This window comes from Salvelinus fontinalis, chromosome 6 (assembly GCF_029448725.1).
Source record: "Salvelinus fontinalis isolate EN_2023a chromosome 6, ASM2944872v1, whole genome shotgun sequence".
NCBI lineage: Eukaryota > Metazoa > Chordata > Actinopteri > Salmoniformes > Salmonidae > Salvelinus > Salvelinus fontinalis.
The window spans coordinates 10,766,622-10,782,979 of record NC_074670.1 but is presented as its reverse complement, the minus strand read 5'-3'; the positions used below and the strand labels follow the sequence as shown (position 1 = coordinate 10,782,979).

Here is a 16,358-nt window from a genome sequence, read left to right as displayed (position 1 = left end):
ACATTATATTAAGTGGCATTGTTTAACCTCACTAGGGTATGTGGGACGGTAGCATCCCACCTCGTCAACAGCCAGTGAAACTGCAGGGCGCCAAATTCAAAACAACAGAAATCCCATAATTTAAATTCCTCAAACATACAAGTATTTTACACCATTTTAAAAGATACACTTGTTGTAAATCCAGCCAAAGTGTCAAATTTCAAAAAGGTTTTACGACGAAAGCACACCAAACGATTATGTTAGGTTAGAGCCAAGTCACAGAAAAAAACTGCCATTTTTCCAGCCAAAGAGAGGAGTAACAAAAAGCAGAAATATAGATAACATTAATCACTAACCTTTGATGATCTTCATCAGATGACACTCATTGGACTTCATGTTACACAATACATATATGTTTTGTTCGGTAAAGTTCATATTTATATTCAAAAATCTGAGTTTAGGCGGCACGCTACTGTCTCACTTGGCAATAAAGACAGAGAAAATGCAGAGCGCCAAATTCAAATTAATTACTATAAAATCAAACTTTCATTAAATCACACATGAAAGATACCAAATGAAAGCTACACCGGTTTTGAATCCAGCCAACATGTCAGAATTCAAATAGGCTTTTCGGTGAAAGCAAACGATGCTATTATCTGAAGATAGCACCATTGTAAACAAAGAGAGAAGCATATATTTCAACCCTGAAGGCGTGACACAAAAATGCAGAAATAAAAATATTATTCATGCCTTACCTTTGACGAGCTTCTGTTGTTGGCACTCCAATATGTCCCATAAACATCACAAATGGTCCTTTTGTTCGATTAATTCCACCGATATATATCCAAAATGTCCATTTATTTGGCGCGTTTGATCCAGAAAACACCGGTTCCAAATTGTGAAACAGGACTACAAAATATCTCAAAGGTTACCTGTAAACTTTGCCCCAAAATTTCAAACTACTTTGTAATACAACTTTAGGTATTTTTTTACTTAAATAATCGATCAAATTGAAGACGGGATGATCTGTGTTCAATACAGGATTAAAACCAAATGCAGCTAGCTTTCTGGTCATGCGCTTCTAACAAACAGGACACTTCGAGTGACCCTCCTTCAAGATGGCCTTACTTCATTACACAAAGGAATAACCTCAACCAATTTCTAAAGACTGTTGACATCCAGTGGAAGCGGTAGGAACTGCAAGAAGGTCCCTTAGAAATCTGGTTTCCCAATGAAACCTCATTGAAAAGAGAGTGACCTAAAAAAAAAAAGAATCTGAATGGTTTATCCTCGAGGTTTTGCCTGCTAAATAAGTTCTGTTATACTCAGACATGATTCAGACAGTTTTAGAAACTTCAGAGTGTTTTCTATCCAAATCTGCTAATCATATGCATATCTTATCTTCTGGGGATGAGAAGCTGGCAGTTTAATTTGGGCATGCTTTTCATCCAAAATTCCAAATGCTGCCCCCTTCCCAAGAGAAGTTAAAGTGGCTAGGGAAGCATTTTTTATTTTTTTTATTTTTTTAAAACACACATTTTTCCATTATTAAAGTGGCTGGAGTTGAGTCAGTATGTTGGCAGCAGTCACTCAATGTTAGTGGTGGCCATTTAACAGTCTGATGGCCTTGAGATTGAAAAACAGCTTCCGTCTCTCGGTCCCCGCTTTGATGCACCTGTACTCTACCTCAGGCGAGCAATAGCTCGAGACTTCCTTAGATATCGTGCACCAGCTGTTATTTACAAAAATAGTCTGTCGCCACTGGTCTTACCAGACGCCGCTGTTCTATCCTGCAGCGTTTAACCAGCCAGCTGTATGTTGATAGTGTCGTCGTTCAACCACGACTCTGTGAAGCATAAGATATATTACAGTTTTGAATGTCCCGTTGGTAGTTTTAGCTTCTGCGTAGGTCATCCAATTTATTGTCCAAAGATTGCACGTTTGCTAGCAGAATGGAAGGAAGTGAGGGTTTATTCGATCGCCTACGAATTCTCAGAAGGCAGCCCGCCCTCTGACCCCTTTTTCTCTGCCTCTTCTTCACACAAATCACGGGGATCTGAGTCTGTTCCCAAGAAAGCAGTATATCGTTCGCGGCGGGTTCGTCAGACTCGTGAAAGGAAAAAAAGGATTCCGCTTGTCAGTGTTGAGTAATCGCAGTCCTGACGGCCAGAAGTTATTTTCGGTCATAAGAGACAGTAGCGGCAACATTATGTACAAAATAAGTTAAACAACGCAAATATATATATATATATTTTTTTTTTAAGAAACACATTGGGGGCATGTAAAACATTTGCCTTCTTGTCTGGTGCCATTTAAGTCTATTTTTCCCCAGTCGTATGTGGCAAATTCTCACTTCCACCTTGGTTACAAAATGCACAATGTCACTTCTTCCATTAGTGCCAGATAAGCACCCTTTCTGGGGTAATGTGATGGGCTGTCACTGTTAAGTAAGCGCAACACATGATGCATTGGCCAATTCATTGAAAGCTTTGGCTTGCTTATACAGAGAGGGTACTAGGCCTACCAGTTTGCTGAAATGCATAAAAAAAAAAGAAAAAGGAAGTTCATAAACATGGTTCGAGGACAAGGTGCTGAACCCCCCATTCTCAAACACCAAGAACGGTTTATAGCTGTGGATATGCACCCAAAGACAAAAAATATAAACATAGCCTACCTATGGCTCTTGTAATTTATTTAGCCTGGTCAGTCAGCTGCCAAGGGCTGCAGAAGGGAAGCGATGTTGTGTTGTGGTTAATTTCCGTTTCCATCTTGCTCCAGTGTACTGGGGTGATTTAGGCATAAATGTCAACATATGAGGTGTTGGCAGCTAGGCTATTCTTGTTGAGCGTGGTGAGATACTGTTAACGTTTTATTATTTTACCTTTAACGTTTACAGCCAAAATGTTCCCAAACTGGAGATTTAAGCAGAGGATTCAGGTTTAAAATCAACCCCACCACTCACCATCATACAGAACTAGCCCCCAGCTGCGCTTCACAAAAGGACAGTTTGAAATGCGCCAATTAAGATAATAATTTTGATTACAACATGCACATAGGCTCTAGTTGTTTTAATGGAAGTGCCTGAAACGTTTTGAGCTCAGATTTACTCAATTTACTTATTAATACATTTTTTTAATGTATCAATTCGGGTTCAGTGCGAACCGAACGGTTTGATAAGAATACCTGTACCATTACATCCCTAATCTCCACTGAATGTTCCAAAAACACTTTTACTCAGGAAAAAAGTGCAAATGTTTGGTAACATAATGACGGTAAAATCTTTATTTAACCACGTTTTCCAAAAACCCACGTTAAACATCCACTCAGAATTAATATGCAAAGATGTCTGCAGAAAGAATGGGCTGTCAGCTATGATGATACATTGAGTTTCAACTACAGTAAGTGAAGTGGAATAACACCCGGCAACAGAATGACATAACGAGTCCCTGATCTATACAGAAATGTATAATTATAAATTGCCATTCTCTTCATGGTGATGCATCCTTAATAGGTACCCAAAGGTAGAAACATGTAGTATCCTCCTTAGCATGTCTGGGTATTATTGTACACACTGGCAATTATTCTAATAAACTCTTCCCCCAAACAAGACCAAATTTGGTTGGTCAGGCCCAAATCTGTACCAAGCATAGAAGGCTAAGTTTGGACATCACACTACAGCATAGTTCAGTACAGTACACACACACACCTTAGTGTACAAAACATTAAGAACACCGTCATAGTATTGAGTTGCACCCCCTTTTTGTCCTCGGAACAGTTCGTTGGGGAATGGACTCTACAAGGTGTCCAAAGCATTCCACAGGGATGCTGGCCCATGTTGACTCCAAAGCTTCCCACAGTTGTGTCAAATTGGCTGGATGTTCTTTGGGTGGTGGACCATTCTTGATACACATGGGAAACTGTTGAGCGTTAATACCCAGCAACCTTGCAGTTCTTGACACAAACCGGTGCGCCTGGCACCTACTACCATACCCCATTCAAAGGCACTTAAATATTTTGTCTTGGCCATTCACCCTCTGAATGGCACACATACACAATTCACGTCTCAATTGTCTCAAGGCGTAACAAAATTATTTAAACCCGTCTCCTCCCCTTCTTCTACACTGATTGACGTGGATTTAATTAGTGACATCAATAAAGGATCATAGCTTTCACCTGGATTTACCTGGTCAGTCTCATGGAAAAAGCAGGTGTTCATAATGTTTTGTACACAGTGTAGTTCAGCACAGTAAATTGTACTCTACTGTAAAAACATGTGAAACAGACATTACGATCGATTCAGACTGACCAAATTAAAAAAACGACTTTTCAACGTCCATGGACATCGGTCCGCAGTAGGCTATGTTAGCTAGCTGGCTATCCAACAATGGAACTCTTCCAAGGTAAGCTTTTGGTTTTATTAATTTAACGCCACCGGGGCCTGCCAGTGTAACTGCTAAATTGCACTGCATGATTGTAGTGGGTTTACTAACGCGTTAGTTCTAGTAGTCATGTTGACTATGGCGTTAGCTAATATGGTGACAACGATGTAGGCTGTGTGTAGCGGTTATGGTATGAAGGTTTGGCTTGGAAAGGTTTTCGTCTGGTCACAGACAGCTGTTGTGTGACCAGTCCACAAGCAAAGGAAAAAGGTGAGAGGAGGAGAATGTGTAGATGCGAGAAGGAATTATACAACGAGAAAAGTGATAATGCTGTTTCTATGTGGCTACTATGAAAGTGAACTGTATGAAGGTGATCAGGGAACTATTCATTATGTCGAATCTGTTGAGAACAATTTCTAAAAACATGACTGAATTTGTCCAATAGAAACTCTCGTTTGCAACTAATGATTACACCTTAGATCTGGCAGATGTAGGCAAGAGTGTGAAAGGTGTTTATTTTATTTAACTAGGCAAGTCAGTTAAGAACAAATTCTTATTTACAATGAGGGCCTACCCCGGCCAAACCCGGACGACGAGCAGAGGTAACGTTAACTAGATGACTAAATACCGCAGAGGCTAACGTTCAGACCCCTTCACTTTTCCCATATTTTGTTATTTTACAGCCTTATTCTAAAATGGATTACATTTATTTTTGTTCCATCCATCTACACACAATACCCCATAATGACAAAGCAAAAAACAGGTTTAGAATTTTTTGCAAATGTATGTATATAAAAACTAAACAAAAACGGAAATATCACATTTACATAAGTATTCAGACCTTTTACTCTATACTTTGTTGAAGCACCTTTGGAAGCGATTACAGCTTCGAGTCTTCTTGGGTATGACGCTACAAGCTTGGCACACCTGTATTTGGAGAGTTTCTCCCATTGTTCTCTGCAGATCCTCTAAAGCTCTATCAGGTTGGATGGGGAGTGTCGCTGCACAGCTATTTTCAGGTCTGTCCAGAGATGTTCGATCGGGTTCAAGTCCGGGCTCTGGCTGGGCCACTCAAGGACATTCAGAGACTTGTCCCGAAGCCACTCCTGTGTTGTCTTGGCTGTGTGCTTAGGGTCATTGTCCTGTTGGAAGGCGAACCGTGACCCCAGTCCGAGGTAATCAAGGATCTCTGTACTTTGCTCCGTTCATCTTTCCCTCGATCCTAACTAGTCTCCCAGTCCCTGCCGCTGAGAAACATCCCCACAGCATGATGCTGCCACTACGCTTCACCGCAGGTGATGAAGGGTGCCTGGTTTCCTCCAGATGCGACATATGGCATTCAGGCCAAATAGTTTAATCTTGATTTCATCAGACTAGAGAATCTTGTTTCTCATGGTCAGAGTCCTTTAAGTGCCTTTTGGCAAATTCTAGGCAGGCTCTTATGTGCCTTTTACTGAAGAGTGGCTTCCGTCTGGCCACTCTACTATAAAGTCCTGATTGGTGGATTGCTGCAGAGATGGTTGTCCTTCTGGAAGGTTCTCTTATCCCCACAGAGGAACTCTAGAGCTCCTTCAGAGTGACCATCGGGTTCTTGGTCACCTCCCTGACCAAGGCCCTTCTCCCCAGATTGCTCAGTTTGGCTGAATGGCCAGCTCTAGGAAGAGTCTTGGTGGTTCCAAACTTCTTCCATTTAAGAATGGAGACCACTGTGTTCTTGGGGACCTTCAATGCTGCAGAATGTTTTGGTACCCTTCCTCAGATCTCTGCCTCGACACAATCCTGACTCGGGAGGTCTACGGACAATTACGTCAACCTCATTGCTTAGTTTTTGCTCTGATATGCGGTCATCTGTGGGACCTTATATAGACATGTGTGTGAGCCTTTCCAAATCATGTCCAATCAAATTAATTTACCACAGGTGGACTCCAATGAAGTTGTAGAAACATCTCAAGGATGATCAATGGAAACAGGATGCACCTGAGCTCAATTTTGAGTCACATAGCAAAGGGTCTAAATACTTATGGAAATAAGGTATCCTTCATATTTTTAATACATTTGCAAACATTTCTAAAAACCTGTTTTCACTTTGTTATTATAGGGCATTGTGTGTAGATTGAGGAATTTAAATAAAGATTTAAACCATCTTAGATGGGCTGTAATGTAACAAAATCTGGCTAAAGTGAAGGGGTCTGAATATTTTCCGAATGCACTGTGTGTTCTATTTACATAGTCCAATCCCGTCAACAACAGAAGGAGCATCAACATCAAGCTCAGCACAAGGAACTAGTATAAGTCACCTTTGCTAAATCTTTCCATGACGAGAAAATATACTGGAGCTAGGCATAAACATGGTCTGTGTTTTGTTGTCATGGTTGGTGTGTTAGAAGTAGTCTACATCTTCTACTGTAGTTCTGTATTATGGAGGCTTAGTTGATTGTTTATGTTAAGTTTGAAGTCTAAATTGGACAAAAGCATAGTTATTAGTAAGGAGGGGTTGGTGTGGGTTACTAACTGGTGTCTGTTGGGGGTGGGTATTGTGTGTGAAGGTTAGTCAGCAAGAGCAATTGACATGTGGGGGATTGGTGGATATAGTGTGCATTCGGAAAGTATTCAGACCCCTCGACTTTCCACATTTTGTTATGTTACAGCCTTATTCTAAAATCTATTCACACACACAGCGAAAACAGGTTTTTAGAACATTCCCAGCTATCTTAAATACAGGTATGATTGGAGAATGAAACAGGTGTTAAAACATGGGCAGCGGAAAGCAGCAGTCGACTAATACATTGCTGACACAAATCAGTAGACCTATAATGAATCTTCGAAAATACCATAGGTATCATTCACTTTAAAACAATTTAATCCGTTTTCTTTTATTATCATTTGGACTAGAGTGAGGCCATTTCTCCACTTGACTACCTATTGTTCCTGCAGTGAGGAGGATTCACTATCTAATCTATTCATAATTTATCTGAACAGACATCGCAAAAAAGCATTCCAGTATGCAAATTAGGGAGACAAATGAGCAGCGCTCTTAACAATGCAATTTGTTAGGATACTGAGGAGTCACTCACTGTAACGTCACTGCCTGGCAAGTCCTGATGGACTTCATATCCATAATAAAATCAACATGTTTAGTTGACTTGTTCCGATGCAATACCATGGATATAGAACTATGTTATAGGATTTATAAATGGCAGGGACATACACAAGATCAACTTTACTCAGTTCGTCACCTTCTATAAACTAGTCAAGCTTGCTGTTCGTCAATCAAAGCACAGTAAATAGCCTATGCGCCACCACTCCGTGGCCAGAGTCCAATGCTTACTTTTTCCCTGTTGGTGAAAAACCTACTGTCCCGAACAGAATTTATACTGTCCTGGACATGTTGTAGTTCAATACATTGAGGTCGTGCAGGGCCTATAGGTTGGCATGTTTTCTCTCTATATGTATATATTTCAGCTATTACTAGGCTTTTTTGGATTATAAAGACATGCATTAAAAAGCCGTGTAGTATAATTTAGCAATGCATTTAGCAATGCATTTAGCAAGTCATTACTCTATTCTTTATAATTGCATTGGAGTAATTGCATGCATTTGTTTCTAAAGTGTAATTGAGAAGATTTGAAAATAGGACGCTGCCCCTTTAATACAGATGTTCCAGAAGAGATGTCCACCTGTGGCTACAGTAGGCTAGCCAAGACGAATGCTAGGTGTCTTTTTGTAACTTGCTTTTTGCAGACTCAACAGCGGCAAGTCAACTCCAATTGTATTGGTACATACACATGGTTAGCAGATGTTATTGTGAGTGTGGCGAAATGTACTCATGTACTAATCAAGACGCCGAGTGCTCGAGAAGTTGTGACTCCGCTGGAGCTTGAAATGAACAGCCAATCGTATTGTTCAAATACAAATAGCAAAATGGACTGAAAAGTCTGGCCCAGGAGACTCATCGTTACCACATTATATGGGACGAGCAAATTCACTCACATTATATGGATGTGCGCATACTCAATTCGACCGTGCAGTCCAAAACAACGCCATTTTTTATTACTTTGGCAAGCGACAAGTCTTTACAACTTAGTGCACTTTGTTAGTAACAGATTTTTGTTTTGGCAACAGAAAAATGTATTGTGATCAGATGTTTCATCAATGAGAATGTGCATATAGGCAGCCCAGTTTCACCTAGTTCCATCCTCTCCCACTACCTGCGACTGGACTTCCTCTCACTAACATTTGGTGAGAAAATGTATGCGCTCTCCCCTGCGTGTAAAGACATTTGACTGCAACTACACACACCATCAGCATAGACAGAAGGAGAAACCCAGACATGTCACAGGGGCTATAAAGCTGAAGTATCCGTTTAGAACATTTTCTCACCAAATGTTAGTGAGAGGAAGTCCAGTCGCAGGTAGTGGGAGAGGATGGAACTAGGTGAAACTGGGCTGCCTATATGCACATTCTCATTGATGAAACATCTGATCACATTACATTTTTCTGTTGCCAAAACTAATCTGATATTAGTTGGCAGGGGTCGGGCACGGATGTTGGGCGATTAGGTCTAGCTCGCAGTCGGCGTTCAATTCACCCCAAAGGTGTTTGATGGGGTTGAGGTCAGGGCTCTGTGCAGGCCAGTCAAGTTCTTCCACACGGATCTCAAAAAAACATTTCCGTATGGACTTTGCTTTGTGCACAAGGGCATTATCATGCTGAAACAGGAACAGGCCTTCCCCAAACAGTTGCCACAAAGTTGGAGGCACAGAATCGTCTAGAATGTCATTGTATAATGTAGCGTTAAGATTTCCCTTCACTGGAAATAAGGGGCCTAGCCAGAACCATGAAAAACAGCCCCAGACCATTATTCCTCCTTCACCAAACTTTACAGTTAGCACTATGCATTGGGGCAGGTAGCGTTTTCTGCCAAACCTAGATTCGTCCGTCAGACAGCCAGATGGTGAAGCATGATCCATCACTCCAGAGAAGGCATTTCCACTGCTCCAGAGTCCAATGGCGGCGAGCTTTACACCACTCCAGCTGACACTTGGCATTACGCATGATGATCTTAGGCTTGTAATGTGGCTGCTTGGCCATGGAAACCAATTTCATAAAGCTCCTGAGGAACAGTTCTTGTGCTGACATTGCTTCCAGAGGCAGTTTGGAACTCGATAGTGAGTGTTGCAACCGAGGACAGGCAATTTTTATGCGCATCAGCACTCGGCAGTCCCATTCTGTGAGCTTGTGTGGCCTACCACTTCCCGGCTGAGACGTTGTTGCTCCTAGACGTTTCCACTTCACAATAACAGCACTTGCAGTTGACCAAAGCAGCTCTAGCAAGGCAAAAATTTAACAAACTGACTGGTTGGAAAGGTGGCATCTTATGACGGTGCCACATTGAAAGTCATTGAGGTCTTTAATAAGGCCATTCTACTGCCAATGTTTGTCTATGGAGAATTGAATGGGTGTGTGCTCAATTTTATACACCCGTCAGCAAGGTGTGGCTGAAATAGCCGAATCAACTCATTTGAAGGGGTGTGTCCACATACTTCTGTCTGTGTGTGTGTATGCACACACACCAGGTGTGTGAGCCTTTCCAAATCATGTCCAATCAATTGAATTTACCACAGGTGAACTCCAATCAAGTTGTAGAAACATCAAGGATGATGCCTAGTTAAATAAAGGTTAAATAAAAAATGATCAATGGAAACAGGATGCACATGAGCTCAATTTCGAGTCTCATAGTAAAGGGTCTGAATACATTTGTCAGAATTTAAAAATAAAAAAAAACTGTTTTTGCTTTGTCATTATGGAGTATTGTGTGTAGATTGATGATAAAAAAAAATATATATATTTAATCAATTTTAGAATAAGGCTGTAACGTAACAAAATGTGGAAAAAGTCAAGGGGTCTGAATAGTTTTTGAATGCAACACACACACTCTATTTGAATACCTTTTTAAGACTTCCTGGTAGATGTTTTCGAAGACCCATTTTACATCTGTTTCACCAGAAATCAGATCCTTTGCCTATTCAAACAATTAATATATACCTTCACTTAATAAATTACTCAGCTTTCACTTGACACCAAATTTGATGTGCTGCTATGAGCGTCACTTTAATGCCCATGGGTTCCCGTATGTTATGTAAAGTCCCTCGTGCTGAGAGGTGTATGTAACATCCTCTGAATGAGAGATTATGAGTGTATGTCACATCCTCTGAATGAGAGATTATGAGTGTATGTCACATCCTCTGAATGAGAGATTGAGTGTATGTAACATCCTCTGAATGAGAGATTATGAGTGTATGTAACATCCTCTGAATGAGAGATATGAGTATGTAACATCCTCTGAATGAGAGATTATGAGTGTATGTCACATCCTCTGAATGAGAGATTGAGTGTATGTAACATCCTATGAATGAGAGATTACGAGTGTATGTAACATCCTATGAATGAGATACTGGCCCCTGTAACATCCCTCTAATTCTGTTTCAGTCAAGTAGTCAGGAGGACAACCCATGGGGCTTTCTTTAGCTCTGTCTCCAGGCTACAACCCACCGGTGCTGCTATTGCTGACACTTAATCCGCTCTGGGTAGGCCTGGGTGATATACGACTCATATAGGCCTACACACACCCATATCGCAATTACACTGAAGAGGCCTATACACAAGACTGTGGAAAAACAGCGGAAGAAAACATGAAAGTCGTTCTACTCTACTGCTACGCTGATGGCTAAGAGTGTTGGGCCAGTAACCGAAAGGTTGCTGGTTTGAATCCCCGAGCCAGCAAACTGGAAAAATCTGCCGTTTTTCCCTTGAGCAAGGCAATTAACCAACAACTGCTCCCCGGGCGCTGATGATGTGGGCGTTGATTAAGGCAGCCCCCCACACCTCTGATAAATGCAGAAGACACATTTCGGTTGAATGCATTCAGTTGTGCAACTGTCTAGGTCACAGGTGTCAAACTCATTCCACGGAGGGCCGAGTGTCTGCAGGTTTTCGCTCCTCCCTTGTACTTGATTGATGAATTAACATCACTAATTAGTTAGGAACTCCCCACACCTGGTTGTCTAGGGCTTTATTGAAAGGAAAAACCAAAAACCTGCAGACACTAGGCCCTCCGTGGAATGAGTTTGACACCCCTGGTCTAGGTGTTCCTTATCCCTTCCACTTTCTGATGACAGTCTCCTGATGCCTAATCTGAACGTTTTCTGAACCCGCCACTTAACCTACTTTTGATCAGGATAATGATATACAGGCATGCAAAGAAAAACACACCATCACTACCAAGCCATCTGAGATATCAGAATGTGAATAAATGGCGAGCAAACACACAACCTGTCATCTGTACTGTAATATCCTCAAACTCTCACATTGAACCATTCACAGTGAAACAAGTGCTGTATCATGCTAGTCAGTAAACCAGCCAAGTTACTCAAACTGCTTCTCTCTTGTTCTCACTCAATCCCCTGTTCCATTTTAGGACAACCAGCTGAAAAGAAATGGATACAAACGCAACATGAACCCACTAAACTCCTGACTACTTGTAGATTGCAATCTAGACCTATAAAGTAATACATTGAGGCCACACACAGTGTGGTATTGCTATCCTTGTGGGGACCAAAGAATTGATTCCCATCCAAAATCTTATTTTCCCTAAATCTATGCCTAACTCTAACCCCTAACCCTAAATTAGCATTTTTCCTCATAGGGACTGGCAAAATGTCCTTGTTTTACTATCCTTGTGGAGACTTGGTAGCACAAGGATAGTTCACACACACACACACACACACACACACACACACACACACACACACACACACACACACACACACACACACACACACACACACACACACACACACACAGTATAAAATGTGAAATAAAAAAAGGTAGTGAAACATTTTAACAGCTGTGAAACAGACTCAAGGATGTAGCAAAACCTACCAAACGCTGAATAGAAACTATTTTCCGTTTCACACTACTGCCACCCACCTCTCTTGTTTATCTTCCCCTCTTACTTCCTGTCTCCCCCGATTGCTCTTCATCTCTCCTCACAGATGTAAACAGACTTACCCTCTGCAGCACATGCTCTCCTTCCCCCTTCTCCATAACGGGGAAGAATCACCGCAGGCAGGGTAACTCCTGTTCTTAATGGAGGGGTAGGAATGTAAATGTATCCTAGGTTTAACGCTTCCACGGTGCATTTCAGAATCTATGCATCTCCAGATAGCCATGCATCTCCCAAAGACCATCCCACAAGTGCGAAGAAGAGGTGGAGAAAGAAAGAGTGAGAGGTGCATGGAAAAAAGGGGACAGACCAATGCACTCTATTAACCGGCTGCTCGCTCAGCAACCAATCCAGTCAGGCTCTATGATTTACTAATGTCCCCCGTCAACCAATCACTGTCGGTCTGGCCCACACACACACACACACACACACACACACACACACACACACACACACACACACACACACACACACACACACACACACACACACACACACACACACACACACACACACACACACACACACACACACACACACACACACACACACACACACACACGAGAGAGAGAGATAAAGGTGGGGGTTGGCCATTAAAAGAGGTAGATGAAAAGAGGGGGGCTTTGGAAGTCAAAGGGAGAGAAAACACGAGATAGAGGGATGGAGTTCCTCAGGGTTCAGTCTCAATAGCTTAATTATTCAGTTCCTGATAGCAGGGACGGTCATACCGACCGGCAGACACAGTCTGTGTGAGGGAGATGTTCAACACGACGCAGAAAAAAGTCCAAATCAGCTCTGTTAAGTGTTTTGATAGGAGCAAAAAATATCACCATGGGTAAATATGGCTGCGTTCACAAAGGCTGCCCAATTCTGCTATTGTTTTCACAATCACAAATCTTTTCACATATGTTTTCAGAGCTGATCTGATTAGTCAAAAGACCAATTGGTGAAAAAAAGATCAGAATTAGCTGCCTGTCAAAACACTGCCAATGCATCAACAACAAAAAATAGGATTAAAATAGAAATACTGCGAATCATCTTCTAGCAGGTTCGGTCACTTGCTGATGAGTCGTACAGAAAACCATACAATTGCTACCCATCTCCCACTCTGTTCTAAGTGTTTGTATGCCGTCTGCGAGAGAGGGAAGTCAGTAAGACTCATTTGCATGACTCACTGTACTCAACAGGGAAGTGAAAACAGTCAGTCAGAGGAAGAACCAAATGAGACAGATGGAGATCAGCCTCCACCGTGGGAAACATAGCCTAACCTTAATACACCAGGCGTAACTCAATAGACCTTGAAAAGACGAACATGTCCCCTTCAGCCCTCTACTACAGTGTAATAACAGGTCAAGGGGCCTCCGATCATAGTGACATCCTGAATGAGGCAGGTCTGTGTGAGTCATAAAGAAATTCCATTAGAGACCCCATTTACATCTGATCGGAAAGATGTGATTGTAGAATTCATTCTGTGCATTCACTTTTCTGAATTTTATATTTGTATATAAATCACCTTTTAGTAGACTAACGTTTGGTTTTGATTTGTCCCAGTAAGGTCTCTAAAGCAGGGCTCTCCAACCCCACTGTCCTGTAGATTTACTCCAACCCTAATCTAGCGCACCTGGGATTCTAATGATTAGCTGGTTGATAAGAGGAATCAGGTTAGTTACAACTGGGGTTGGAGCAAAAACCTACAGGAGGGTAGCTCTCCAGGAACAGGGTTGGAGCAAAAACCTACAGGAGGGTAGCTCTCCAGGAACAGGGTTGGAGCAAAAACCTACAGGAGGGTAGCCCTTAAGGAACAGGGTTGGAGCAAAAACCTACAGGAGGGTACCCTCCAGGAACAGGGTTGGAGAGCCCTACTCTAGTGTCCTTCCTGGAAGCCCTGAGGCAGAAAAAAACTGGACAAGAAATCAAAGTTCATGAACCCCTGGCTGTCCTCACAGAAGGGGTTGGAACTTGGAAAGCTTAGAAAACAAAGTGCTCAAATGGTAAACAGGTGATGTCATGATCATTCCATTTCCAGACAGGACTAAGAACTCATTCACATTTCGCTAGCTCCTTGACATGGAAGTGTGGACTAAGAACACAAATGCTTATCATTTGGGACTTGACCCCTAATATGACTTGTGTCTGAGCATGTAGCCTATGCTATGACATAAACATGCACAAATGGTAGGCTTCTGTCTCTCTGTCTCATGGTGACAAATAGAGCAGCTCCAGTGCAGTCAGGAGTGTAGCTGAACCAGGAGGGGTAGGTCCTTGCTATTGTCCTGTTAGCAGCCACAAGCTGCAGTGGGAGGTCCCAGTCCCAGAGCCCAGGGTACCAGACTGCAGTAGGCCTCAACCTGCTGAGCTCATGACTGTGTCCAGCAGTCCCCAGTGTGTGGGAGTGAGTTCTGACGTTCCCAGTGTGTGCCTGTGTCAGTCAGCTGGCTTTACCCCTGCCTTTGTCTGCTCAGCCCTGCCAGCACCAGAGCTGCTGAGTCTCCAGACAGACACAATGATGCTTCCTGGTGTCAAAGCTCCCTTTAGAAAGGGCTAAACATGTGCCCACTTACCCAACCATTTACATCAACATCTTTGACCCAAATCAGAGGCGTAAAGGGTCAATTTTGTAGTATAGGATTAGCAATCAAAGATTATGCCCACTACAATAAAGCAGCCGTGTGCCTGGTAATTAGCTAGTAACTAGTCAGCATATGAACAATGTTAAGCGATGGAGACTACTTCAAATCTCACAGAGTTAGTCTGATAATTCAATGTCTGTAATGGAACTTTGTCTTGCACGTGACAGCATTGAGCACTTCAAACTTTAAAAAGACAATCACAGTGATACTACATAACATGCCCCACACACGCTGTCATGTTGTTGTGTTTTGTTTAGAGGTCAGGGTCCACACGCAATAAGAAATATTTGACGCTCCAGAGTCTACACAGCAAGGAAGCGTCCCACAAACATAATGTCCCGTGTGGCTCAGTTGGTAGAGCATGGCGCTTGCAACGCCAGGGTTGTGGGTTCAATTCACACGGGGGGACCAGGATGAATATGTATAAACTTTCCAATTTTTGTAAGTCGCTCTGGATAAGAGCGTCTGCTAAATAATGTAAATGTAATGTAAATGTATAATCAGAAAGTATCACCATGGAGGCAGAAAACAGTGGATTTCTATACTCATTCACAAACTACCTGTACTCGGCAGCATCGTTTTACTATCTATCTATCTATCTATCTATCTGTCTGCAATTTTTTATATTTCACCTTCATTTAACTAGGCAAGTCAGTTAAGAACAAATTCTTATTTACAATGACAGCCTAGGAACAGTGGGTTAACTGCCTTGTTCAGGGGCAGAATGACAGATTTTTCCGTAGTCAGCTCGGGAATTCAATCTAGCAACCTTTCGGTTACTAGCCCAATGCTCTAAACACTAGGCTACCTGCCGCCCATATAACAGCCTACTGTACCAATAGCAACCTATATTCAAACCAGGTGAATATATGATCTAAGAAAAGGTGCTGCGTCATTCACATGGCAAAGTGTTTGAAATGGGATTATAATTTCCCACCACACCCACTCAGCTAGGTTAGAGCGTTGGTCCCACAACCGAAAAGCTCGCTAGTTCGAATACCCAAGCCAACAAGATGAAAAATCTGTCAGACGTGCCCTTGAACAAGGCACTTAACCTACATTTGCTCCAGGGGTGCCGTACTACTATGGCTGACCCTGATAACACATTTCACTGCAATTGCACCTTGTATGTGAAAATAAAACATATTGTTTTATGTATTTTTTACTCAAGTGTTGACTATGTGTAGGTTTATAACAAGTCTGGTCCTGTTCTTTATTAGCGATTTGACATGTCTGCAACAGACCCTATGATCTAATCCTACTTAGTACAAGTGGGGGTATGTTACCAGATGTGATCTTTTCTGGGCTATAGCCTATGTGTGGCTGTACTGAGAAAAATGGTAATTGCGTCTTTCTGTGGGCACT

General features: G+C 42.1%; 1 protein-coding gene across 3 annotated transcripts in view; it reads right to left on the bottom strand.

The window, feature by feature from the left end:
* Nucleotides 1–16,358, bottom strand: part of LOC129857007 (sodium bicarbonate cotransporter 3-like) — a 105,025-nt gene that overhangs the window by 86,984 nt on the left and 1,683 nt on the right. Inside the window, exon 1 of one of the 3 annotated variants that reach the window (XM_055924861.1) lies at nt 12,429–12,676. The exons of the other annotated variants lie outside the window; for them this stretch is intronic. Within the exon in view, the coding sequence (XP_055780836.1) occupies nt 12,429–12,464 (36 nt within the window). The 5' untranslated portion in view covers nt 12,465–12,676. Of the gene's footprint in view, nt 1–12,428; nt 12,677–16,358 lie in introns of those variants that run through there. 3 annotated transcript variants of the gene reach the window in all.